Source organism: Pongo pygmaeus, chromosome X (genome assembly GCF_028885625.2).
Source record: "Pongo pygmaeus isolate AG05252 chromosome X, NHGRI_mPonPyg2-v2.0_pri, whole genome shotgun sequence".
Lineage (NCBI taxonomy): Eukaryota > Metazoa > Chordata > Mammalia > Primates > Hominidae > Pongo > Pongo pygmaeus.
This window is the reverse complement of record NC_072396.2, coordinates 136,498,754-136,524,922: the sequence shown is the minus strand read 5'-3', so window position 1 is coordinate 136,524,922 and position 26,169 is coordinate 136,498,754. Positions and strand designations below refer to the sequence as shown.

General features: G+C 40.0%; 1 protein-coding gene across 2 annotated transcripts in view; it reads left to right on the top strand.

Annotated features, from left to right (window-relative positions):
- FRMD7 (FERM domain containing 7) overlaps positions 1–26,169 on the top strand; it is a 50,251-nt gene that overhangs the window by 14,500 nt on the left and 9,582 nt on the right. Inside the window, exons 2-5 of one of the 2 annotated variants that reach the window (XM_054472680.1) lie at positions 12,255–12,359; positions 13,466–13,508; positions 15,455–15,488; positions 18,634–18,731. In XM_054472680.1, coding sequence (XP_054328655.1) covers positions 12,255–12,359; positions 13,466–13,508; positions 15,455–15,488; positions 18,634–18,731 — 280 coding nt within the window. Of the gene's footprint in view, positions 1–12,254; positions 12,360–13,465; positions 13,509–15,409; positions 15,489–18,633; positions 18,732–26,169 lie in introns of both variants that reach the window. The other variant, XM_054472679.1, reaches the window with a different exon arrangement.

The following is a 26,169-nucleotide window of genomic DNA, read 5'->3' as shown; positions in this document are numbered from 1 at the left end:
CACCTAGATATTAGTTTTCTCTTTACATTTAAGGAGAGCCTGGCATAATGAAATGAGCCCATTGCTGGAGGCCAGAAGATCCGGGTTCCACTCCCAGGTCTGCCATTAACCTGCTGAAAGATCCTAGGCAAGTCTCTTACCTGCTCTGTATCTAAATCTCCCCACTTGTAAAATGATGGGCTTGGAGTACATGATATCTAATGGTCTGTTTTGTCCTGGGTGTCTCATATTGCTAAGTATATACAGAATCAATTTCACGTTAAAATATAATTCCAAGTACCATTTAGAATTTGGTTGTGCATCATGCCCACCACATGGATTTAATGCTAAAGTGTTATGTGGAGACAAACAATTATAATTGTTTTAATTACCCAGAGTAGCTAGTAATTTCTATAAGACTTGGGAGCACTGTCTTAGAAATGCTATTATTACACTGTCACTTTTCAACAGTCTTTCCAATTTAGGCATGATAATTTCAATGTCCCAGGAGTGGGGACAAGATTGCTATTAGGCTGATAATCTTACTGGTAATCTTTTTCTTCACCCCTGCCCCCCTTAGTATGAAGGTTAACGCTGAGCAGTGAGAGTCTCTTAGACTCCATCCAGTTACTTCACCAAAGAACGTGAATCAGATGCAACCTGTCCAGGTCATTGTCAGGCCTGCATAAGGCCTCAGGCAATTACATATAATCACTTCCTTGTAGCTTTGAAAAGGTGTCTGACAGAAGGTATCGTCTATCAGGTACCGGACTAGCTATCTGATTCCAGAGTTCTCTTCCTAGCTTGGTTTGGTCGGCGTCAATATGGCTGTGGGTATAGGGGGTGGTGGTCAGGCAGCTGTTCAGCTTGATTCTCCAGGACCCCCCAGGATAGTCACGTGGGCCGGAAATCTTTCTGGGCAGTTAATCCTAAGCAACGTTAAGCCTTCCATCTTTCACACATGCAGCACTTTGAACTGCTTTATGTTTTCAGAAATAAAATAAAAACCAGTTGTAATTTGGTGCGAATTTCACACGTGCACAAGCATCTAAAAGGCTTGTTCTCTCTGCTTACCCCCACCAGGAAACCTTAAGTACCCAGTCAAACTGTGCTTCCCTCCAGGGTTTATTGCTGAGTCCTGTGGGCTCTAGGGAAAGGGCCTTGGTTCCTTTCTACTTATTCTTTGTTCTTTGATGTGTCTAACTGCACCTTGCTCTCCACCAGATGCTAAAAGGTTAGACTGCCTGCAGAGAGAGCTCCATTTTAGAAGGAACCGCTGCTACCTGGTAATTAGCCTTTCACCACTCTTAGCAGTTTTCCTTTTACCAGGAGTTAAAACCCCAGGAAGGGTTACAGTTTGGTCAATGAATTTCTTCTGCCTCTGCCCTGAAGGAGCTCCCTTTCCTAGTTCCCTAGGTGATTTACTGAGTGCAAACTTTCAAATTATGTTCAGCTTATTTCCTAGAAAACTTGTTGCAGCTGCCTATATTGGTAAATGTGTAAAATATGAGCGTTTTTTAAAAATGTCAGAATATTTGCATTTTTACCGAAAAGTAAAACAGTGTTTAAAAAGAATCCCTCCTAGGGTTTATTCCTCAAGAAATTCTGAGATTCCTGGATGTAGCCTGCAGAAAAAGGCTTACCTTCAGAGGGGTTTAAGCTCTGTGTAAATAAGGTGCACACCTACTGATGTTTATAAACAGAGCTCAGTCGAGGTGAAGGAGTGCAGACCAAGATTTCACCAGATGGCTAAAATTAAATCAGCATCACTGAAAACATGCTTAGCCTAGAATTGCACTAAATGGTGTCAAAATGCAGAACTATCTCCATACTTCCTGTTCTAATTAACACAAGTCCAATCCTCTCACTGGAGTCTTCTGCTTGGTTCTGGCTTCCAAAATGCTATTCAGAGTTCAGGATTTGAAGAGTGAAGGACTGATGGAAATTAGCCAGAAGGAACTAGTTCACAGTTGTCCCCACAAATATGCTGAATGACAATGTGCTTACACTATTATAGATGGAACTGGTTCTGGGCCAGTGCCAGAGTGGGTGATTGGGGTAAGTTACAAAAGGGGTGATACATGGAGAAGCTCTGAGGTTCACCAAAAGACCAGAAGAAAAATACCAGGTGGTTGGCCAGACACACTGGCTCATGCCTATATTCTCAGCACTTTGGGAAGCTGAGGCAGGTGGATTGCTTGAACTCAGGAGTTCGAGACCAGCCTGGGCAACATGGCGAAAGCCCATCTCTACCAAAAATACAAAAATTAGCCAGTCTTATAACCCAGTCTCAAAATAAGTAAATAAATAGATAAAAAATTTAAAAACAAAATTTAAAAATTAAAAAAAGAAAATGCCAGATGGTGGACTTAAATTTTTATATTTATTTGAGACAGGATCTTGCCTTGTTGGCCAGGCTGGAGTGCAGTGATGTGATCATATTTCACTGCAGTTGAACTCCTGGGCTCTCACCTCAGCCTCCTGAGTCACCAGGACTGCAGGGATGCACCACCATGTCCAGCTAATTGTTTAATTTTTATAGAGACAGGGTCTCAGTATGTTGCCCAGTCTGCTCTTGAACTCCTGGCCTCAAGCAATTCTCTTGCCTTGGCCTTCCAAAGCTCTAAGATCACAGGCATGAGCCACTGTGCATGGCCCAGGTGGGTGACTTTAAAAGGAATTGGTGAAGAAAATAGGTTGTCAGAAGGAGATTTTATAAGTTAATGCCAGCAGAAAACTTTTGATATGAGAAGCCATGATTTTCTTTTTTTTATTTTATTTTATTATTATTATACTTTAAGTTTTAAGGTACATGTGCACAATGTGCAGGTTACTTACATATGTATACATGTGCCACGCTGGTGTGCAGCACCCATTAACTCGTCATTTAGCCTTAGGTGTATCTCCTATTGCTATCCCTCCCGCCTCCCCCCACCCCACAACAATCCCCAGAGTGTGATGTTCCCCTTCCTGTGTCCATGTGTTCTCATTGTTCAATTCCCACCTATGAGTGAGAATATGCGGTGTTTGGTTTTTTGTTCTTGCGATAGTTTACTGAGAATGATGATTTCCAATTTCATCCATGTCCCTACAAAGGACATGAACTCATCCTTTTTTATGGCTGCATAGTATTCCATGGTGTATATGTGCCACATTTTCTTAATCCAGTCTATCATTGTTGGACATTTGGGTTGGTTCCAAGTCTTTGCTATTGTGAATAGAGCCGCAATAAACATACATGTGCATGTGTCTTTATAGCAGCATGATTTATAGTCCTTTCGGTATATACCCAGTAATGGGATGGCTGGGTCAAATGGTATTTCTAGTTCTAGATCCTTGAGGAATTGCCACACTGACTTCCACAATGGTTGAACTAGTTTACAGTCCCACCAACAGTATAAAAGTGTTCATATTTCTCCACATTCTCTCCAGCACCTGTTGTTTCCTGACTTTTTAATGATTGCCATTCTAACTGGTGTGAGATGGTATCTCATTGTGGTTTTGATTTGCATTTCTCTGATGGCCAGTGATGGTGAGCATTTTCTCATGTGTTTTTTGGCTGCATAAATATCTTCTTTTGAGAATTGTCTGTTCATATCCTTTGCCCACTTTTTGATGGGGTTGTTTGTTTTTTTCTTGTAAATTTGTTTGTGTTCATTGTAGATTCTGGATATTAGCCCTTTGTCAGATGAGTGGGTTGCGAAAATTTTCTCCTATTTTGTAGGTTGCCCATTCACTCTGATGGTAGTTTCTTTTGCTGTGCAGAAGCTCTTTAGTTTAATTAGATCCCATTTGTCAATTTTGGCTTTTGTTGCCATTGCTTTTGGTGTTTTAGACATGAAGTCCTTGCCCATGCCTTTGTCCTGAATGGTAATGCCTAGGTTTTCTTCTAGGGTTTTTATGGTTTTAGGTCTAACATTTAAGTCTTTAATCCATCTTGAATTAATTTTTGTATAAGGTGTAAGGAAGGGATCCAGTTTCAGCTTTCTCCATATGGCTAGCCAGTTTTCCCAGCACCATTTATTAAATAGGGAATCCTTTCCCCATTGCTTGTTTTTGTCAGGTTTGTCAAAGATCAGATAGCTGTAGATATGCAGCGTTATTTCTGAGGGCTCTGTTCTGTTCCATTGATCTATATCTCTGTTTTGGTACCAGTACCATGCTGTTTTGGTTACTGTAGCCTTGTAGTATAGTTTGAAGTCAGGTAGCGTGATGCCTCCAGCTTTGTTCTTTTGGCTTAGGATTGACTTGGCGATGTGGGCTCTTTTTTGGTTCCACATGAACTTTAAAGTAGTTTTTTCCAATTCTGTGAAGAAAGTCATTGGTAGCTTGATGGGGATGGCATTGAATCTATAAATTACCTTGGGCAGTATGGCCATTTTCACAATATTGATTCTTCCTACCCATGAGCATGGAATGTTCTTCCATTTCTTTGTATCCTCTTTTATTTCACTGAGCAGTGGTTTGTATTTCTCCTTGAAGAGGTCCTTCACGTCCCTTGTAAGTTGAGTTCTTCCTATGTGTCAGACACTGTGTAAAGTACTTTACATGAATATTCTCGCTAGAAGCTCACTATGATCCCTTTTGAGATAGACATACAGTTCACATAACAGTAAATTAGTCAAATTCATCGTTTTAAAGTGTACAATTCAGTGGTTTTTTGTATCTTCATTATGTTGTGCAACTATCCCAACCATCTAATCCCAGAATATTTTCATCACCTCCAAAAGAAACTCTATGCTCATTATTAAGTCACTCCCACCCAGCTGCTGGAAACCAATAATTTACTTTCAGTCTGTAGGGATTTGCCTATTCTGGATAGTTCATAGGAATTGAATCATATAGTATGTGACTTTTTCTTTCTGGCTTCTGACAATTCTATTTTACAACTGAGGAAACTGAGGCTCAGAGAGATTAAGTAGCCTACCCACGATCACTCTTCTAGTGGGTAGAGGAGTCGGAACTAGACCCAGGTGTGTCTGGCTCCAAAGCAAACATTCTTAGCCACCATGCTGTGCTGCCACCTCATATTTATTGCAAGGGCTCAGCACATTCTTGGAACTCCTCTTTGGCCCTCTGTAGCTGGGCACATTCTTTCCAAAATGCCTCACAAATCTTCATTATTTGAGAGGGAATTTAGTGTTTGGGAAGAGCCAAAAGTCATAAAAAGCAAATATGGTAACAAAAGTGGACCATCAAGCTGGGTCATTGCTATAGACTGACTTGTATTCTCCCAAAATTTATATGTTGAAGTGCCAGCCCTCAGTGTGAGTTTATTTAGATGGGACTTTTAGGATGTAATTAAGGTTAAATAATATAAATATGGGGTCCTTATCCAATAAGATTGGTAGCTTTATAAGAAGAGGAAGATTCTCTCTCTCTCTCTCTCTCCACCATGTAGAAATGTAGTGAAAAGGCAGACATTTACAAACCAAGAAGAGAGCCTTTACCACACTTCAACCATACTGGCACCCTCATCCCAGGTCTCCAACCTCTAGAAATGTGAGAAAATAAATTTCTATTGTTTGAGCCACCCACTCTATGGTATTTTGTTATGGTAGCCTGAACTGGCTAAGACAGTCATATTTGGGGATAAAAAATGAGGCATAACCATAAAGTCAGGAGAATAAATGATTATCATCTGTGACTTTGAGAATAATTTCCTGAAGGTGGCATAAGAAATATTTTTAATGCCAGAGTCAGCATTGGAAACAGGGGAAGCCTCTATCTATAAGACATTTTGTATGACACTATGCTTTTAACTTTTAGAATATCTATTGTATTTATCTGGAAAATATAACAAGTATAAGAAAAAAGTAAAAATAACCCATTATGCTACTATTAATGATATGCTATATTTCCTTCCAATCTATCTTTTCCTGAAACCTTAATTGTATAGTCTGTATTTTTTTAAAGCACACAGTTAATATGTAAGATACATTAAAATTTCTCTCTTTTTAAAAATCTTTTAATTTTAGGTTTGAGTGTACATGTGAAGGTTTGTTACATAGGTAAATTCGTGTCAAGGGATTTTCTTGTACAGATTATTTCATCACCCAGGTATTAAGCCCAGTACCCAATAGTTATCTTTTCTGCTCCCCTCCCTCCTGCCACACTCCACCCTCAAGTAGACCTCAGTGTCTGTTGTTTCCTTCTTTGTGTTCATAATTTCTCATCATTTAGCTCCCACTTATAACTGAGAATATGCATTATTTGATTTTTTGTTTTCGCATTAGCTCGCTAAGGATAATGGCCTCCGGCTCCATCTATGTTCCTGCAGAAGACATGATCCTGTTCTTTTTTATGGCTGCACAATATTTCATGGTCTATATGTACCACATTTTCTTTATCCAATCTGTCATTGATGGGCATTTAGGTTGATTCCATGTCTTTGCTATTGTGAATAATGCTGCAATGAACATTTGAGTGCGTGTGTCTTTATGGTAGAATAATTTATATTCCTCTGAGTATATACAGTAATGGGATTGCTGGATCCAATGGTAGCTCTGCTTTTAGCTCGTTGAGGAATTGCCATACTGCTTTCCACAATGGTTGAACTAATTTACACTCCCACCAACAGTGTATAAGTGTTCCCTTTTCTCCGCAACCTTGCCAGCATCTATTATTTTTTGACTTTTTAATGATAGTAATTATTTTTAATACCATTTGACTTGTGTGAAATGGTATCTTATTGTGGTTTTGATTTGCATTTCTCTAATGATCAGTGATACTGAGTTTTTTTATATGCTTGTTGGCTGCATGTATGTCTTCTTTTGAAAAATGTCTGTTCATATTCTTGGCCCACTTTTTAATGGGGTTGTTTGTTTTTCTCTTGTAAATTTGTGGAAGTTTCTTATAGATTCTGGATACTAGACTTTTGTCAGATGCATAGCTTGCAAATATTATCTCCCATTCTGTAGGTTGTCTGTTTACTCTGTTGATAGTTTCTTCTGTTGTGCTGAAGCTCTTAAGTTTAATTAGATCTCACTTGTCAATTTTTGCTTTTGTTGCGATTGTTTTTGGTGTCTTTGTCATGAAATCTTTGCCCATTCCTATGTCCAGGATGGTGTTATCTAGGTTGTCTTCCAGGGTTTTTATAGTTCGGGGTTTTACATTTAAGTCTTTAATCCATTTTGAGTTAATTCTTGTATGTTATGTAAGGAAGGGGTCCAGCTTCAATCTTCTGCATATAGCTAGCCAGTTATTCAGGCACCATTTATTGAATATGGAGTCTTTTCCCCATTGCTAGTTTTTGTCAGCTTTGTCGAAGATTAGATGGCTGTAGTTGTGCAGCCTTATTTATGGACTCTCTATTCTGCTCCATTGGCCTATGTGTCTGCTTTTGTACCAGTACCCTGCTGTTTTGGTTACTGTAGCCCTGTAGTATAGTTTGAAGTCAGGTAACATGATGCCTCCAGCTTTGTTCTTTTTGCTTAGGATTTCCTTGGCTATTTGGGCTCTTTTTTTGTTCAATGTGAATTAAAAAAAAATTTTTTTCTAGTTCTGTGAAGAATGTCATTGGTAGTTTGATGGGAATTGCATTGAATCTGTAAATTGCTTTGGGCAGTATGGCCATTTTAATGATACTGAGAATGTCTTATTTCAAATGTTGTTGAAGGTGGTTGTTGATCAGTTAATTGACAAAATTTGCTAAAGCAAACACTAATGACAAATCATATACATATACATACAGACATCTCAAACTTTTTATTTTAACATAACATGTATACATTTTATTCATATCCTAACCATTTGATATAGGGCCAAGACCTTTTCTTTAGTATGGACTTCTGATTGTATTCCCTTTGTCTTTCTTCCGTAAACCACATCCATAATCTGTCATCAATGATTTCCAGTCTTGGTTTATTTAATGTGGAACAAGAATATAATGATTTCAAAGCAGTGAGTACAGAATCTTTCCAGATTTTGATGTCTTTCCTCCGTCAATCTTTTATTGCTGTCATATCCAAAACTAATTTGACAGCACATTTTTGGGGACTCCCCCTTATTGAGTCTTTACAAAAATATCAATTTAAGTTTCATAGAAACAACTCTTGCTATTAGTGCTCATAATAATTTTTGATATACATACCATTTAATTAAATGGTGTAATTAATAAGTAGAGCTTGTCAAAAATATTTTCAAGAACATAATCATTAGTAAGCATGGGACTCAATTGGTCACTGTAAAAGTGTACAATTGTATTTGAGTCACCTACTAGCCATGAGTTTTCATCACAATGTGGGCATCTGCCAATGTTTTTTTGTTTGTTTGTTTTTTGTTTTTTTGGTTTTTTGAGATGGAGTCTTGCTCTGTCGCCCAGGCTGGAGTGCAGTGGCATGATCTCAGCTCACTGCAAGCTCCGCCTCCTGGATTCACGCCATTCTCCTGCCTCAGCCTCCTGAGTAGCTGGGACTACAGGGGCCCACCACCACGCCCAGCTAATTTTTTGTACTTTTTAGTACAGATGGGGTTTCACCATGTTAGCCAGGATGGTCTCAATCTCCTGACCTCGTGATCCCACCACCTCGGCTTCCCAAAGTGCTAGGATTACAGGCATGAGCCACAGCACCCAGCCCACATCTGCCAATGTTTTAAAGAGAGAATGGAATGCATTATATGCACATTATTAAGTGGAAGCTGGTTAAGAAAGTTTCTACCATCCTTGCTTATTAAAAAAAAAAATTCAGACATGTACAGAGTAAAAAGTTAAAGTCCCCTTTATTCTATCTCCTCTCCAGGAGTATTGCTGTTACCAATTTGGTGTATATTCTTCCAGATTTAGTACTATGCATATATCTACACATGTGCATTGCTGAAGTGCATATGCATATGTGCATGTGCATATGTTGTGCCAGGCACTGTACTAAGACCTTGATGTGAATTATTTTATTTAATCCTCACAACAACCCTATCAGATAATATCACTATTATCTTTATTTTACAGATTAGTAAACTGAGGCTCAGAAAGGTTCAGTAATTTGCCCAAGGTCACATAATGACTAGTCTGTCTCCCTCTTAAGAGGACTATTATACTAATGTACATGAATCAAGTTAAATGTCTGGGTCCATTTATCCACTTATTCAGTAAACATTTATTGAATGTCCACTTTGCCAGGCACTGTACTTAATTCCAAGAATTCAAACACGTGGTTTTTATCTTCAGATATCTAGAAGAGGTAGATCAATCTGTGAGCTAAAGGATTTGCCCCAATTCGTCCAGCTAGTAAGTGAAGAGAGCAAGATTACAATCCCAATTTATTTTAACAAATTGGTGTATAACAGTTGGTGGTGCACAGAAAATTTGGTAGATTTGCTTTTAGAGCTAGCCACTTTGAATATTATTGTTTCCATGAGAAGATGAGTTTGAAGCCCCCAGGAATCAGTGTTCAATTGTTATGACCCAATAAATTAAAGATTATAAATCCAAGTTATGAATGATTTGTTTAAATTATAGAGATAGATAGATAGATAGATAGATAGATAGATAGATAGATAGATAGACATTTAAAGGCAGATATTAGGATGAGACAGGATTCAGGATTGGAGTTCCAATTCCTTGAGTGGGAGGACTGACGAGTGGTAAAGAATTTAGATCTGCTAAGGAGCTTGACTAGGATATTGAAAAGTACCAGCTTAAAAAATATCAAGCAACTGTACAGAGAATCAGAAGTCCAGAGAAAACAGAAAAGAGAAAGAGAAAACAGGAAAGTTGTATATAAGGCAGTATTACAAGAAAGAGAATCATAACATCAAAACTGAGAAATTTGATCATAATGGTAGAAAAAATTAAAGGCTGCATGTTGAGACAGAATCAAGACCTTACCTATTACATAACACATTCCACGAAGCTGGCCAATTTCAACGTACACTATGGAGGACTGAAGGAAAATGCCTCTCGCAGAGATGGGGTTGGAAAGCTTGAGCCACATGAGTGTCTGACCTCCAAAAGCATAAATGCCAAAGGCTTTTCGAGCCAGTTGGCAACACTTACAGGGATGGAGGAATCAGGGAATTATTCTTATAAACATAGTATGGGATCTTACGGAAGGAAGCAAAATGAAGGTCTTAATTAGAAACCTTAAAAGAATGGCTACATATGCTTTGTAATTGCAGAAACATGTAAATATACAAACACATGGAACATGGCAGTGTTGATAGGGTGGACTAAGTGCCCTGATGGAAAATAAGAATAAAATATGAAAAGGAGAAAGGAAAATCTTGAGCTTCTTAAATTGCTTGCAAAAAAAACTGGAGTGTATGACGGAATTTGGTCCTCATGACTGAAGTGTTTCTTTGGTGTTGGAAAAAGTATTGCTGTCATCTCTCTGTCTTTAGAAGTTCTTTTATTTTCATAATAAAAATCCCGTGGCAGCTGCTTGTCCATGAAGGATTTTAAAAATAGGAGCAATTTCATGTGTCTGCAATGGTCTGTGTCAGCACTTGCCCTAGGCAAGGTTGCCACACAGGCAAAAATGTACCCCTCTCCCCTATAAACAGGCCCTCCCTGGCAACCCCATTCCCTTGGTGCCGCCCCCCCCAGGGGAACTGACCCCCTTTTCTTGGACTACAGCTCCATTGTGATCTCCCACATCAAATCAAACCCCCTTTTCCTTGGTAGAGCAGCTCTGTCTCCAGGTGCAAGGGATGAAATAAGTTTCACCCTTTGCAGCCTATTTTCATTTAAAAATCAGACTGGGGTTAACCCAAATGAATCTTGAGTCGGTGGAGCTCTGGGCAGTAAAACCAAGTAGAGAGAAGTCCATGGGGAGAGGGGCGTATTTTTGGTCGGTGGGGGAAGGGGGTGAGGTAGGCCACCTTCCTGAAAGCTATTAAATCCCAGATGTGGGCTCTGTTCAGTGTGGTGCTGCCTTGAGGGAGGGGGGAAGTGGTGGTGGATGGACTCTCTGACCTCTCAAGGTTGCTATTAATTCTACGGGTCGGTGATTTCCAGCTACATTTCCCCGCGCCTGGCTTCCTTTGCAGCACTGTAGGCACCGCGTGACCCGCCTTTAACTAGGGGTTTTCAGCAGCCAGTCTTTGTGCCTATCAGCCAGGGCTCAATTTTCCCATCACGGTCCTCCCTGCAACAGCAACCCCTGGGTTCAGCAATAGTGGAGGCTGAAAATCAGCCCCAGCCATACTCAGCTCAAAGAAATTTTTCACAGAGAGCTCTTCAAAGCTCCTGTTCTCAGAGAAGCATAAGAAAGGGACTGTTTCGTGCTCACAGTGTGTGTGGGCTTTATGAAGAAAAAAAATCTGTGGCCTTATGTGAACAGAGTAGGCTGTATGCAGATTTGGTGGGCAAAGCTACAAAATGAAATCTACTCAAGGGGCTTATATAATCATATGGTCAATTTCATGTTGGATCAACAAACATTCAGGAGCCCAGTACTATGTGCCAGGCTCTGAATTAGAACTGGTGAGTAACAAGAAAAATAAAGCAAAGTCCCTGCTATGGAGGAATTCAGTCTAATGGGAAAGATAGACATCCAGGGCAAGAAGTGCTATGCTTGAGGTAAGTGAGGGTGTTTGGAGGCATAGGGGAGCTTGCCCTTGGCTCAGCCTGCGGCTGATAGGGATTGAAGAAAGCTTCCCTGGGGAGATGACATCTGAGCTGAGTAGGAGTAAGCCAAACCAAAGAAATGTGGAAAGAGTGATAGGTGGAGAAGGATGACACGAGCAGAGGCATGCAGGCACTCAATGACTAGACAGGTATGGGGAACTAAGAGCAGGCTGCAGTTATTAGAGATGAAAGTGTCAGGAGGAGGTGGGCAAGAGGCTGGAGGGGCAGGCATGGCCACAGGAGGGAGAGAGAACTGGGTCTCCTGTGCTGAGGAGTACAGGCTTTATCCTGAGGGGGAGCCACTGAAGGATTTCAAGCAGGGGAGTAATAGGGTTGGATTTACATCTTGACTAAACTATCTGTCAATTTGGAAGAAATCATTCAAATTGCCCGTGGGATGAACTGATTAAAGAATTCCATTGAAAGGGTAAATTTGCAGATGTAGCCATAGTTAAGTGCAAGGCTCTCTTTTTCCAAGGTGGTTTGTCATGAGACTTTTTTAGGGATGTCGCTAAAACAACATACAGACAGATAAGTGGATCTATCTGTAAAGGTCAACATCTTTGAAAAGGATGCAGGTCCTCTGAACAGTGCTTAAAGGAAACAGGGCTTTCAGAGAGTCTTGTGGCTTCTACCCTTTATTCCGTGCTGCAGTAACAGTATCAGGTTAGGAATGCAAATTGTGTTATCATCTTTTTGTTTTGTTTAGCAAAAGTCATCCGGGAAGGCATTGTTTAACCTGAGTTGCAGCCATCTAAATCTTGCTGAAAAGGAATATTTTGGATTAGAATTCTGCAGCCATTCTGGAAATAATGTAAGTTGGTTTCATTGTAGAGTTCTTTGTGTCTAGCATTGCTTCTAAATGCAGTTTGCAGCTAGGTATGTAGGGTTCAATTCCCTGATTGAAAAATGAAAAACTATGTGCACCCTTGCAACATGATTAGATTTAATAACTAGTTTTCCTCCTCCCTCTTTGTTTATTAACAGTCACCTTGGCCAGGTGTGGTGGCTCACGCCTATAATCCCAACACTTTGGGAGGCCAAGGCAGGTGGATCACCTGAGGTCAGAAGTTCAACACCAGCCTGGCCAACATAGTGAAACCCCATCTCTACTAAAAATACAAAAATTAGCTGGGTGTGGTGGTGTGTGCCTGTAATCCCAGCTACTTGGGAGGCTGAGGCAGGAGAATTGCTTGAACCTGGGAGGCAGAGGTTGCTGTGAGCCAACATCACACCACCGCATCCCAGCCTGAGCAACAGAGTGAGACTGTTTCAAAACAACAAGTCACCTCAATTTGCCAAACACAAACTCTTTTACCCCACGTTCCTGTTCTGTCACTCTGTGAGCAGCTATGCATGCTTTATCAATTTTGCCTTTCCAGAGCCTGGACCTCAACCTGCAGAATTAAGACTTTTAACCTCACCAGTGAATATTCAGAGGAATCTCCTTTCTCCTTTCTCAGACCCTAACATTCAGATATTCTTCTGTTGTGTCCTGCCTTGGCATATCTGTGATCTGGCATCTTCCCAGAAAGGCTCATTATGTCTATTAGACTGGCATTTGGGGACTGGAGGGTTCAAATGTGGAGCCAAATGCCTTCATTATTAGTCTTTGTAGCAACTAATGAGCCATGTATGTGACACCTCTGTCATCCTACTAAGGCAGTGGAGCAGTGATTCAAATGTCAACAAGAAAGAGTTTATAGATCAACAATGTTCACTGTCATCGGGAAAATATAAGGGAGCAGATTAAACGTGGTATGCCACCTATTTGACATTGCTGTTTGTTTCTACCTTTAGAAGTCTAAATAGTCCTGGTACTCATTTATTTCATGTTAATCTTTATCTATTACCGAAAAGAAAAAAAAAAGCTCTGCTCAATGCCATGCTCTACCAATTTTTTCCTTAATGTTATTACAGGTTTGGCTGGAACTTTTGAAGCCCGTAACAAAACAGGTAAAAAGTAAGTATGGAAAATCATTTAAGGAATAGAGTTCACAGTTAGAGCTTGAAAAAGGTTTCAGCAACCTCACACAATTTCTCATTTTAATATAAGGGGAGAAAAGGGCTTTGAGATATTATTTCAACCCTTCATACATCCAGTAAATTCAGCAATTTAGGAAATTGTTTTAATTTTGCCTGAGATGAAAGAAATCATGCTGCTGGATCTTTGAGTAAATCTGAAGAACTCTGGTAATTACAGTACTCTGGATTGGTTTGAGGAATATATCTCATTTTCTGGCACTGCAAATCTTCGAGCATCCTTGATGTCAATCTGCAATGCCATTCACTGTCTGCCTGAAGATTCTTTAGTTATATCCTGTCACAAGCATTATTCATTCGCTTTAGTTCATATTTAAGTGCCTACTATGTATGAAATATTTTCTCCCTATATTTTACAATCTAGTGTGATGGTTTTCAAATTTCAGTGTGCATTAGGATCGCCTGAGTTTCTTGTTAAATGCCGATTCCTGGGCCTTATTCCTGGGTTGCCAATAACCTGCATGTTTACAAAATTCCACAGATGTTTCTGAGGCAGGCAAATTTCTATCAGGACTTTGCACTGTTTTAATGTCTCTTTTACTGGTTCCTCTTCCTCTACCTGCTCTTTACATGTTAGTGCTTCCCAAAGTTCTGTCTGTTCCCACTGCATAAGGATCACCTGTCACATTATTCCAACAGCTTCCAAATTGATTCCCCTCATCCATCATCTACATTACTCCCAAAGAAATCTATTGAAAATACCAACCTGATCACATCACTCTTCTTCTTAAAATGCTTCCATGGCTCACTACTACCTACCCTTCAAGGAGTAAAGTCCCAATTCCTTAGGATGGTACACAAAGCATTGAACTCTGGCTACCTTCCTAGCCTTGTCCTTGCTCCTAGCTACCTCATATTCCTACCTCTGCTGTCTCTGACAAAATTAATCTCAGATGGAGGCTTAGCAGATAAAATACAGAATGCCCTATTAAATTGTAACTTTAGATAAACAAAGAATAATTTTTTTATATAAGCACATCTCATGCAATTGTTGTTTATCTGAAATTCAAATTGAACTGGGAGTCCTGTGCTTCTTATTCACTAAATCTGGCCACTCTACTCAGGTCTCAAGTCCTCTGGTAAGACATCCTTGACCACTTCCAAATTCTTTCCTCCCTTCTGTGCTTCCCCAGTACTCAGTGCTTATAGCATTTTAGAGTGTTATAACTGTCTAGATGTCTGTCTCTTCTACTAGACAGTGAGCTCTTAGTTGTCTTTTTACTCCCAATACCTGCTTTGCAGATAATGGGCACCAACAAATATTTACTGAATCAATGGTGTTAATGCTGCATGTGTGCATTTATGTTTTGTGTAAAAGTTAATTTTCAAATGCAAGCAGGTGTGAAGATAAGTATATGTGTTTTCTTAATGTATAAGATAGAGGCATCAGTCCATTGTGCTTCGAATTCTCTTTATGAGATACTTAGGCCTGGTAATGTACACCTGCCTCAGCTGAAGTTGAGTCCTTCTCTCAGTCACGAATGCAGAATCCCAACTAGCAAGTGCCATATTTTTCTGAATGGGATACTTAGGAGAGGACACAGTAGGCCCCAAAGGGGCACATTTATGCAAATAAACTTGAAGGGAGAGAGGGTAGAAAGAGGGGTGGGAGAACTTTCCCAATCGCTATACACAGAGACACAATCCAGAAATTGTGACACTTTATACATGTGATAAATGGAAACACAGAAGTCTGTAGGAGGGAGTGATGGGGAGGGGACAGAAGAGGAGAGGGGTGTGTGTGTGTGTGTGTGTGTGTGTGTACCTATAACTGTTGTGATGGACATTTAAATAAAACTTATGGAGATATTGTGTTTTAAGATCCTAAGGAGATCGTTTTCAAATTTATGGTGAAATTTTTCCCAGTGGACCCTGGACATCTGCGGGAAGAACTTACAAGGTATAGTGATTACCTGTGTGTCTCTGCATGATGTTACTTAAGAATCATTATTCTCCATTTATTGGGGGCAAGTGCTTCTAGCCATTCTCACAAAACTTGGCTTTAAGTCACTGTCTGGGAGATGGTGAGGATCTGGAGAGAGGGTGGGCCTAGCTGGTTCTCCAGGTGTTCATCTTCCAAAGGGTGGAGACTACAGGAAGAAAGAGGGGTGTTCTAGAAGTTCAAGCCTGGGTATCCACTTGGGGGTTATGCCATTAACTACTACAACAATGAGTGTGCTCTCCTTCATGACATCTGTGTTTCAGTCAGAGAGGGCAGCTTAACAGCACAGGTATAATACCAGCCAATTTCCATGGAAATTGAAAATGTGGGGGTTGTGAATGTATCTCACAGAAGACAAAATAATCTGTAATGATGATAAATACTTATGAAAAAATGTCCTTCAGAATTACAAAGTAAACCTATTTCTGCAAAAATATGTTGTCAACAAAACATTCCTCAAAACCGTACTCTACTTTCTAGACTTACACTGTTTTTTTTTTTTTTTCTTTTGAGACAGGGTCTCGCTCTGACTTAGGTTGGATAGGCTGAAGTGCAGTGGCAACCTCCCTGGCTCAGGCAACACTCCCACCTCAGTCCTTGTGCCCTGCTTCCCGCCAGGACTACAGGAACTTGCCGCCACGCCCGGCTAATTTTTAAGGGTTTTTTTTGTTTTTGGTTTTGTTTTTGTTTTTGTTTTTGTTTTTGTTTGAGAGATGGGACTTCTTTGCTATGTTGCCCAGACAGGTCTTGAGCTCCTGAGCTCAAATGATTCCCCCGCCTTGGCCTCCCAAAGTTCTGGGATTATAGGCATGAGCCACCATACCTGGCTTAGATTTAGACTCTTATACATGAAAGAGGTCTGAGAGATAATCTAATCGAGCCCTCTTAGTTTACAGAGGAAGAGATAGGTCATGGGAGCTAAAATGACTTGTCCAAGATCACAGAAGGTTGCCAGTTATTCTCCCTGATGTCTTCCCCCCAAAAGAGTTGACGGCCAGTTCAATCTTTGTCCCTTTTATAAAGAGTTTTCTGAGTGGCCTTTGCAAAAGTCGCTTTTTACAAGCCTCTCTTTCCCTCTTTCTCTCTCCTAATTCTCTCTCCACATTTGTGAGCTACAGGCCACTTTCCCAAATAACTTGATACCTTGGTATATATATGTATTTGCATTTGCTAACCCATCTCAGTTGAGTTTTAAATTGTGACCAATTTTGATGGAGATAAACTCCCCCTACCTCCAAAAAAAAAAAAAGAATGGGAAAATCAATGTGATGATAAATGATTCATCAGCTGTTCAGAGCAAGGATTTGGTATTTGTAGCAGGCAAGCAGGCAGCTGCCTTCTTAACAACAAGGAATGTGTCAAATGACAAGAAGTTCACTTTCTTTCATTCTAGGAGCAAAACAAAATTCACCTTTCCTTTAGCAACTAAAGCTGATTATTCTCATTTACAACTATATTTGAAAACAGGCAATGGCAAAGGTTAGGCTGCATTTATTTGTTTCCCATTGGTCCACTTAAATAATACTTAACTTTAGTTGAGTCTACAAGGATGCCTTGTCTAGGCTAATACATGGGTTTCTGAGAGTGGTGTGCAAATGTAATTTTTCTAATTGAATCGTTTCTAATGTATAAGGAGAGCTCATAATTTGAAGGATTATAGTGATGAATGCTTTTGTAAGCTGAATAATCACCTACTAATTTACCTGCTTTTTCAATCTAGATTTTCATGTATCACTTGAGATTAATTTTGATTCACCACATTGCCTTCAAGGCTTAATTGGTTAAAAAAAAAAAAGTACACGTAGACCTTTATTTAGAAAATCACATTTTTATAGGGAAATGCCCATAGTACACAGTGTTTTAATTTATAAAACAAAATATTGGGGCCAGACACAGTAGCTCACGCCTGTAATCCTAGCACTTTGAGAGGCCAAGGTGGGGCGATCACCTGAGGTCAGGAGTTCAAGACCAGCCTGGCCAACATGGTGAAACCCCGTATCTACTAAAAATACAAAAATTAGCTGGGCATGGTGGTGCATGCCTGTAGTCCCAGCTGCTAGGAATGCTGAGGCAGGAGGATCGCTTGAACCCCAGAGGCAGAGGTTGCAGTGAGCTGAGACTGCACCACTGCACTCTAGCCTGGGTAACAGAGTGAGACTCTATCTCAATCAATCAATCAATAAAATATTGGAACCAATCTTGGACCATGGAAGAAGGTAATTAGTGGTAGGTAGTCTTCATTATGCACATTTCTTTCCAAAATTTGATTCTCCTTTGAAAATGACTTTTTCATAAGTGTGGGATAAATGTTATCTGTTTAGCAGAGCCCTAGATACCAAGCTGCATTTCATAGGTCCCTGACGAGCGTTTGGTGGGAAAAGGGGCAGTTTGGTTTAGTTCTTTTCAGCAAACATTAATTATACTGACTGTGTAAAATGATGTGTTGGGCACTGGTGATACAGAGAAGATGGTCCAGGCCAAGGGAATAACAGGCAGAAGCAGGGCCCCAAGTTCTTCATTTCTAAAACACAGTCTTTTGGATAGGAGGCAGCCTGAATTCAGGGGCAGACCTAAGTTCTAGCCACAGGTTCACTATCCTTGGGTGATATGACCTTGTCAAAATCACCTAGCCCCTCTCTTTCTATAATTGTAAACTGGAGTGATCATTTCTTGCTCCACCAACCTCCTAAGTTGTTATAGTAGTGAGTACTTGATAGCGTTTTGTAAACAGTATGCTACTGGCCTCCTGAGTGCATTTATTCTTGCTTGATCTCCTATTCTCTCTAGCTGGGAATGTGGCTTTGCTACGTGGCAGAAACCACCAGAGGATGATTGGCCAACTTTCTCAATTTGGCAGGAGGATTTGGCCAGGGTGATTCCTAATGGCTGTGAGGCCTGCCAAAGTGTTCGATCAGCCAAGTTGTGGTCCTGGTCTGGTTTGGGGCTGAAGCAAAGCCTATGCATTACTCACCACCCCAAAAAAGGCATCTGACTGACTGGGGGCACCATTCCTTTCTTGAATCATCTTGGATCTGGGAGAAGGAAAATGCTTCTTTCTTATTTCTGTTTCTTTATCAAGAGATTCTCCCCAATTTCTTTGCAGGTATCTTTTTACTCTTCAAATAAAGAAGGATTTGGCTCTAGGAAGGCTTCCATGCAGTGACAACTGTACAGCGTTGATGGTATCTCACATCTTACAATGTAAGTAGCAAATGTCTGTCTGCTTCGGGACCTATCAGCCAGGTAGAGAACCAAGCACAGGAGCTGAGCTCCCCACACATGCCCATCACTGTGTTAGGGTTTACAGGGGAGAGAAAGCCTGGATAAGATAGAGAGAAACAGCATGGCCTGAGCCTGAGTTTCCTTGTCTTTAAAATAGTGACAAGAATACCTTTGGTTCTGTGGATTAAATGAAAATGCTGATTTTCTTCTACCCCAGTCCAACCTTCCCCTCCTACCGCCTCTGGGAAAGCTGTCCAGGAGCTGGTTTGGGCTAATCTGGGCATGGGCTTTGCCAGACAGGTCCCCACTCCCTCTGCTTACCCCAGGATAATTCTCTGATACATGCTCTCTGTAGCACATTGTCACGTTTGTTGTGACTTCCCTGTTGCTCTTTATCATGATTTCAGAGAACAAAGCACAGAGTACAGCAGGTGGAGAGAGGTAAAAAGGGAAAAAAGCCCCAGGCATCTATTAGTGTTCCCCATATCCTAACAACCAACAAGTAGCTGGACTAGGCTGCATAAGGAAGGTAGGTAGAAGGTGGTCTGGAGAACAGCAGGGGCCTTCCAGGGAGGGGGTGATGCCTGGCAGGCCAGGCTGCTCCTACAGCCCCAAGGGCAGGGTATAGGCAGCTGGAGATAGTATCTCTTCTAAAGCCAGCTGGACATTTTCTGTCTTCTAGAGAGACCTCCAAAGAATAGGCTGTTTCTTACTAGTCCTGCAGGATCATAACTTCATTTTTTGTAACTTAAGTTCATTTTTGACCTCTGTACCTTACCTTTCTGATAGTCCAGAAATGGCAGATTTCTAATTTCACCGGCAGCCCCAGAATTCAGTGCTTAGATAGGGACAGTGTCTGAATAAGTGTTTACCAAGTGACTCCTGGCAGGGACAAGCAATGAGATCCCTAGGATCTCAGAAAGGCAGGGGGCAGTAAGAGAAATGGTAATCATGGAAGGCTGTTGGAGAAGGTGGCTTTTGTGCTGGGCCTTAAAGGGACACGTAGGAATTGGATAAGTACTGGTCAGTAAAGGAAACAGCATGAAAACAAAAATGGTGGTTGGACAAGAAGTGGCGTATATAGAGGATGAAAAATGACCCAGTATAGCCCAAATATAGGGTCTGTTTAGAAGAGGTGATGGAAAATGCACCATTTTGAAGGGTCTTGAATGCCAAGGACGCTAACCGTCATGTCCAGTATTGTACTTTGGCATTGGAGTGGGAGCACAGGGTAGAGCAGATAGAGGAAACAGTGCTAGAAGACATCCTTCTCCACTAGCTGCCTGTTGAGGCAGCAGTCAGAGGACTGGGGCTCCCAGGCAGTCTCTGACGGGGGAGCCCAATTTCATTCTTAACAGTTCTGCCTTATGGATTTGAGCATTCCCTAGTGGCCATTTCAGGCATAGCACAGAGCACTTGAGCTTTTCTAGAGGATATTATTGTTTGTCAGTAGAAACTCTTTCCATGGAAAAAAGCTAAAGTTCCAACTAGGTAGTTCTTCGCAATTGATCGCAGTGAGACTATTTCACTAAACTCTAACGTAGTATGCAGAACACAACTAGATTGCTCATTTATTTGTCTAATTTTCCATTCATCTAATATTTGTTGGATACCTGCTATATTTTAAGCGTTCAAGAACCTCCACATTCCAACCTTCTCGTCTCCTTTGGTTTCATTTACACACCTCTCTACTCTAGCCAGACACTCCCTCCCAAACACAAGCTGAACATTTCAAATGAAGCGTCCCTCTTTTATGAACTCCTTCAGTAACTCTTCTTGGTCGTTAATTCAAGAAAATTGTATCATGTTCCTACCACATGCCAGATACTATTATAGGCACTGGGAACACAGCAATAAACAGACAAAAATCCTTGCCCTTGTGGAGCTCACATTTTGGCAGCAGGGGAAAATCAGACAATGACCAAAATAAGTAAATAAATTATATAACGCATGGTAGCAGGTGATCAGAGCAATGGAGAAAAATGAAGCATAGGAGGGAGATGGAGGAATTCTGGGGGCAGACACTGAATATTTATATTTTTAAATTTTATTATTTTCTTCTTTTATGGACAAGAGTTAACATCGGCATAAATATTATTTTTTGAGATGGGGTCTCATGCTATCGGCCAGGCTGGAGTGCAGTGGGGCGATCTCAGCTCACTGCAACCTCTACCTCCCAGGTTCAAGTGATTCTCCTGCCTCAACCTCCCGAGTAGCTGGGATTACAGGCACATGCCACCACACCTGGCTTTTTTTTTTTTTTTTTTTTTTTTTTTGTATTTTTAGTAGAGACAGGGTTTCACCATGTTGGCCAGGCCGGTCTTGAACTCCTGGCCTCAAGTGATCCTCCCGCTTTGGCTTCCCAAAGTGCTGGGATTACAGGCGTAAGCCACAGTGCCCAGCCAGCATAAATATTTAAATAAGGTGGACAGGGTAGGCTTACTGGGAAGATGACAGCTAAACAAAGACTTGAAGGAGGTGGGAGGGTAAGCTACGCAACAAAATCATGTGAAAGAGAATCCTGGCAAAGAGAACATCCAGTGCAAAGCGCCTGAGGTGAGAGCATGCCTGGGGTGTTCAAAAAACATCAGAAAGGCTTTTGTGGCTGGCTGGAGCTCAGTAAGAGAGGAAGAGAATAAATATGAAGGCCTTAAAAGCATATTAAAGGGCCAGGTGTGTTGGTTCATGCCTGTAATCCCAGCACTTTGGGAGACTGAGGTGGGAGGATCACTTGAGGCCAGGAGTGCACATCCAACTGGCCATCTCTTTTTAAAAAAAGCATACGAAAGACCTATAGCATAACTCTAAATGAGCAGATAAGCCATCGAAGCAGTTTAAGCAGAGGAGTGAAATAATCTGAATTAGGTTTTGACAGGGTCCTGTTGGCTGCTGTGGTGAAAACAGACTTCAAGAGGAAATGGTGGAAGTGGGGAGACTAGATAAAAGGATATTACAGGAGAGAGAGACCACGGTAGTTTGGACCAGCGTGTTAACAGTGAAGGTGCTTATAACATTTGTCACCTTCTGTTACTGGAGATATTTACTCATTCGTATGTCATAATTCTATTCTTAGGTTGCTATAGTCTTGTATGGAGAGAAAAAAAAGCACAGTCTTATGTGCTTTTGTTTTTCTTACGGTCAACGTGGGATTTATGGTTAATAAACTGGAAAATTGGGGTGTGTGTGTTTGTGCATGTGATTTATTTAAAAAAACAGCTCTATTGAGGTATAATTGACACATCATAAAATTCACCCATTTTAAATGCACAACTCAATGATTTTTAGCAAATTTACAGTTGTGCAAACATTACCGCAATCCAGTTTTAAAACATTTCCATCACACCAAAAGACATCTCTCATCCCTACTTGCAGTCACGCCCTGTTCCCACGCTCAGCCCCAAGCAACCACTAATTTGCTTTCTGTTTCTGTAGATTTGCCTTTCCTGAACATTTCATGTAAATGAAATGATAAAATATGGGGTATTTTGCATCTGACTTTTTTCACTCAAAATAATGATTTTTAAATTAATGCATGCTCTAACATGAGCTGCAATAGTTTGTTCCTTTCTTTTGCTGAGCAGTATTCCATTTATGGATTTACCACTTTTTTTTTTTTTTGAGATGCTCACTGCAACCTCCGCCTCCCGGGTTCAAGCAATTCTCCTGCCTCGGCCTCCTGAGTAGCTGGGATCACAGGCAGGCACCACCATGCCCGGCTAATTTTTGTATTTTTAGTAGAGACAGGGTTTCACCATGTTGGTCAGGCTGGTCTCGAACTCCTGACCTCATAATCCACCCACTTCGGCCTCCCAAAGTGCTGGGGTTACAGGAGTGAGCCACTGCACCCAGCCACATTTTGTTTATCTATTCACCTGGTCATGGACATTTGGATTTTCTTCCAGTTTAGCTATTATGAATAATGCTATAAGCATTGGCACACAAGTGTTCTTGTGGATACAAGTCTTCATTTCTTTTGGGTACATTCCAAGGAGTGTAATTGCTGGGTCTTATGATATATTTATATTGAACATTTTCAGAAACTGCCAATTCAAATTGTTACAATAACATTAGAAATGTACAAGGTTTTTGATTTCTTCATACCTTCACTAACACTTGGTATTGTATATCTTTTTGATTATGACCATTCTAACGGGTATGAAGTATCTCACTGCAACTTTAATTAGCATTTTCCTAATGACTAATGACGTTGAGCAGTTTCATGTGCTTATTCCAATGTTTTCTTTGGTAAAAGGCCTAGTCAAATCTTTTGCCCATTTTTTAATGAGTTTTTATATTATTATTGAGTTTTAAGAGCATTTTATAAATTCTGATTAAAAGTCTATAAGATATACAATTTGCAATTTTCTCTTCTAATCTGTGGCTTGTCTTTTCATTTTGTAAGGATATCTTTTGAAGTACAACAGTTTTAAAATTTGATGGAATTTCACTTTCTGTATAGTTTTAGTGGATCATTCTTTTGGTGTTGTATCTAAGAACTCTTTGCCTAACTTAAGGTCAAAAAGATTTTCTCCTATAACTTTTATAAATTTACCTCTTATAGTTAGATCTATGATCCATTTTGAGCTAATTTTTTGTACGCTTGCATGGAGTATAGTGTGAGGTAGGGGTCCAACTTCATATTTTTGTGTGTGGATGTCCATTTGTCCTAGCAACATTTGTTGAAAAGAATATTATTTTTCTTCATTGAATTGGCTTGGTACATTTGTCAAAAACCAATTGACCATAGATATAAGGAGTTACTTCTGTACTTCAGTTATGTTCCATTGATCTATATTTCTATTCTTATGCCATTACCACACTGTCTTAATTACTGTAGCTTTGAGGTAAGCTTTGAAATGAGGAGGTGTACACATTGCCCAACTTTGTTCTTTTTCAAAATAGTTTGGTTATTCTGAGATCTGTGCATTTCCATGTAAATTTTAAGGCCATTTTTCAATTTCTATTTTTAAAAGCCTACTGGGATTTTGATGGGGATTGCATTGAATTTATAGATTATTTTTTGGAAAAATTACCACCATAACAATATTGAATCTTCTTGTCTGTGAACATGAACTATCTCTTCATTTATACAGATCTTTTAAAAATTTCCCTTGGCAGCATTTTGTACTTTTCAGTGTGTAAGCCTTACACTTCTTTTATTAAATTCATCCCTCAGTATTTTATTCTTTTTTGATGCTATTGTAAATGGAACTTTTTAAAATATCATTTTTAGATTATTCATTGCTAGCATATATAAATACAATTGCTTTTTCTATATTGATCTTCTATCACGCTACCTTGCTGAACTCATTTATTAGTTCTAGTAGCTTTTCATAGGTTCCTTGGGATTTTTTTTCTTTCCTTTTTTTCCTTCTTTTTTTTTTTGAGATAGGGCCTCACTCATTCACCCAACCTGGAGTATAGTGGCATGGCCATGGCTCACTGTAGCCTTGAATTCCTGGGCTCAAGCAATGCTCCCACCTCAGCCTCCAAAGTAGCTGGAACCTGGGACCACAGGCACGTGCCACCACACCCAGCAAATTTTTACATTTTTTGGTAGAGATGGGGTCTTGCCATGTTGCCCAAGCTGGTCTCTAACTCCTGGGCTCAAGCAATCCTCCTGCCTTGGCCTCCCTGAGTGCTAGGATTACAGGCGTGAGCCACCACGCTCAACCTTGGGATTTTCTACATGGAGGATCATGTTGACTGCAAGTAAAGACAGTTCTACCACCTTCTTTTCAGTGCAAATTCTTTGTTTCTTCTTCTTGCCTGATTGCACTGACTAGAACCATCAGTACAATGTTGGATAGATGTGGCAGGCGCTTGATATCTCTACCTTATTTCTGATCTTAAGTGAAAGCATTTAGTTTCTCACCATTTGGTATATTCCTTGTTTGTTAAGTGTTTTGTTTTGTTTTGTTGATTGTGAGTGGGTATTAGACTTTGTGCAACGCTTTTTCTCCATCTCTTGAGAAGATAATGTGCGGGATTTTTTTGTCCTTTATTCTATTATCATAGTGTATTATAGTCATTGGTTTTCATATGTCGAACTTACCTTGTAATCCTGAGATAAATTCAACTCATCGTATATAATCCTTTTCATATGCTGCTGAATTCAGATTACTAGTGTTTTGTTCAGAATTTTTGCCTCTGTATTCATGAGGAATGTTGACCTGTAGTCTTCATTTCTTATGATGTTTTTGTCCTGTTTTGGTATCAGGGTAATATTGACCTCATAGAATATGTTGCTAAGTATCTACTCCTATTTTCTGGGAGAGTTTGTGAAGATTTGGTATTTATTTCTTCTTTGAATATTTGATAGAATTAGTCAGTGAAACCATCAGGGCCTTACTGGGTTTTAATGTGATTTGTACATTTATCAGTATTGGTAAAAAAAAATAATAAATGAATGAGCCATTTCTTTGGTCTTTTAAAGAATGTTTATTATATGGAGATTTTCATTATATTGTGATTTTTGAAATACAGATATACACCCATCTGTCTAAAACACAAATGGAAAACCAAGAAAGAAGAGAAAAAAAAACAGCCCTCCAGCACTCAAAATAGGTATCCTATTGTCCATGTATCTTATCCAATAGGAGAGCACCATAGGATTCCATGGAGAGTCTATTTACTTTTACAGCATATAGAATGCTAACAGGTTTGGATATTTGCTTTCTCATTTTATGTTAGATTAGAAGTCTCACTTTAGAACCAAGTATTCTAAAGTTTGACTTCAGGGGAAGTCAGTGACCAGGAAGTGATTCATATAAATCTGACAGAGAGGAAAAAGGCATGCAAATTATAAAGAAGAAAAAAGAATCCAAAAATCAAAACAATCTGAGGCAATTTAGGTTAAGGGCACATAGTCCTAAATGCCTTTGTAGACATAGTGCTGTAATAAATGTTTTATAAAAATAAACTGGAGGCATCTAGAAAAGAGCAAATTATGATCATGGATAAACTGCTAGCTATTTGGAAAAGCCGGAATGGTTTTCAGAATGGTTCATCTATTGGGGATTTCAGATAGCTGGGGATTTACTAGACTCCCAATGTACAGAGTGATTAATTGGCTTGCAATGTAGTTGGCATTTATATTCCTCTTTCTTGGTAACTTATGATCAGGATGGAGTGGGGTTGGATGGCTGTATTAGTTTGCTGGGCTGCCATAACAAAATACCAGAGACTGGATGGCTTAAATGCCAGAAATGTATGTTCCACAATTCTGGAGGCTTCATGTCCAAGATAAGCTGTCAGCAGTTTTTTGTTTGTTTGTTTGTTTGTTTGTTTGTTTTCCTGAGGCCTTTCTCCTTGGCTAGCAGATGGCTGCCTTCTTTTTGTGTTATCACTTGGTCTTTTTCTCTGTGTACTTACATCCCTGGTGTCACTCTGTGTGTCCAAATTTCTTCTTCTTATA